This window comes from Cyprinodon variegatus, unplaced genomic scaffold (genome assembly GCF_000732505.1).
Source record: "Cyprinodon variegatus isolate N-32 unplaced genomic scaffold, C_variegatus-1.0 Scaffold625, whole genome shotgun sequence".
Classification (NCBI taxonomy): domain Eukaryota; kingdom Metazoa; phylum Chordata; class Actinopteri; order Cyprinodontiformes; family Cyprinodontidae; genus Cyprinodon; species Cyprinodon variegatus.
The window spans coordinates 276,115-277,288 of record NW_015151078.1 but is presented as its reverse complement, the minus strand read 5'-3'; the positions used below and the strand labels follow the sequence as shown (position 1 = coordinate 277,288).

The following is a 1,174-nucleotide window of genomic DNA, read 5'->3' as shown; positions in this document are numbered from 1 at the left end:
GTAATTGAGGCAGGGAGGGAAAACGGCAGGTGAGGGGAATTACTAATTAGGGAGGAGCAAACAGGCCAGATCATGACAACTTGTTTGGCTGCATTAAAGTTTTATTCATTTTGTGTCAACTTTCAGGGATCAAGTTGGACTTTAAGTCTCTGGAGTCTGTGGGTTTCTCTCTGGACCTTCTTAAGGAAAAGCAGGGAAGTGGAGGAATCAACAGGCCTGTGTGGCTCAATGCAGACATCCTCCAAGGTCCAAATGTACCGAGCTTCGTGCCTACGGTCAATGGAACCAGGTCAGACTCCTTAGAGTTCAGCAGAAGGTAAATAAAGCTGTTGGTAAATGACTGTTTTTCAATACTTTCCCAGATTTCTTCAGCTGATTCAGGAGAAGTTTCCAGATGTTACTCTGTCTCCCGGATGGATGGTGTGTATGTCCACAGTCTGAACAGTCTTAGCACTCATAGATTGGGTATTCTTATTTTACGTGTTTAAGGAGGATTTTAGGCATAACTCTAGTAGGCTAAATAAGCGCTTTAGGGGTTTATTTTGAAATCCCTCAGAAAGTGAATGAATAATCTTCTGCTTTTTGTAGACATAAACACTTAGGCAGAAACCTTTATTGTTTGACCGCTGTTATTATTCTTACTCCCATCCTAATCAGGGTCCATTTTCTCATTCTGGTATTATACTGAATAGTGCTGAATGTTGGAAAAAATGTAAATCATATCTCAGTCTTATGTTTACATCTGATCACCATGTTTGCATTTTATCACTGCTGCACTTTAGGAAACTGAAATGCCCTGTGAGCTGTACTGAACGAATTTTGCCTTATATGCAGCCTGTGTGTACACAATGGCAATAAAGTTTGTCTAAGTCTTTTTCTTTTTTTTTTTATGTCAAACCATGGCAAGCATGCCAAAAAAATCAGCAATGTCATTTATTTTTATTTATTTATTTTTCTTTACAGTGTCCTGTCTGGCGATGTGGCAATAAGAATAATTGAGCAAAACAGATTTTAGTTTCACAAGTGGAGCAGTACGGCTATCGGCCATAGTGTTCCACTGGATTTATGCATATAAATAGCTTTATTATAATTCATGGAGGGAGTGTTATGCTACGTTCACACCGGACGCAGCAAGAGCAGCAAAGTCGCGTCTGCTGCTTCATTTTTTGCTGCT

The 1,174-nt window shown here is 39.8% G+C and overlaps 1 protein-coding gene across 1 annotated transcript in view; it reads left to right on the top strand.

Annotated features, from left to right (window-relative positions):
* The window catches only part of fam151a (family with sequence similarity 151 member A), a 17,352-nt gene that overhangs the window by 5,870 nt on the left and 10,308 nt on the right, over positions 1-1,174 (top strand). The window contains exons 3-5 of the mRNA XM_015393120.1: positions 127-289; positions 363-420; positions 658-676. Of these exons, the coding sequence (XP_015248606.1) occupies positions 127-289; positions 363-420; positions 658-676 (240 nt within the window). The remainder of the gene's footprint in view (positions 1-126; positions 290-362; positions 421-657; positions 677-1,174) is intronic.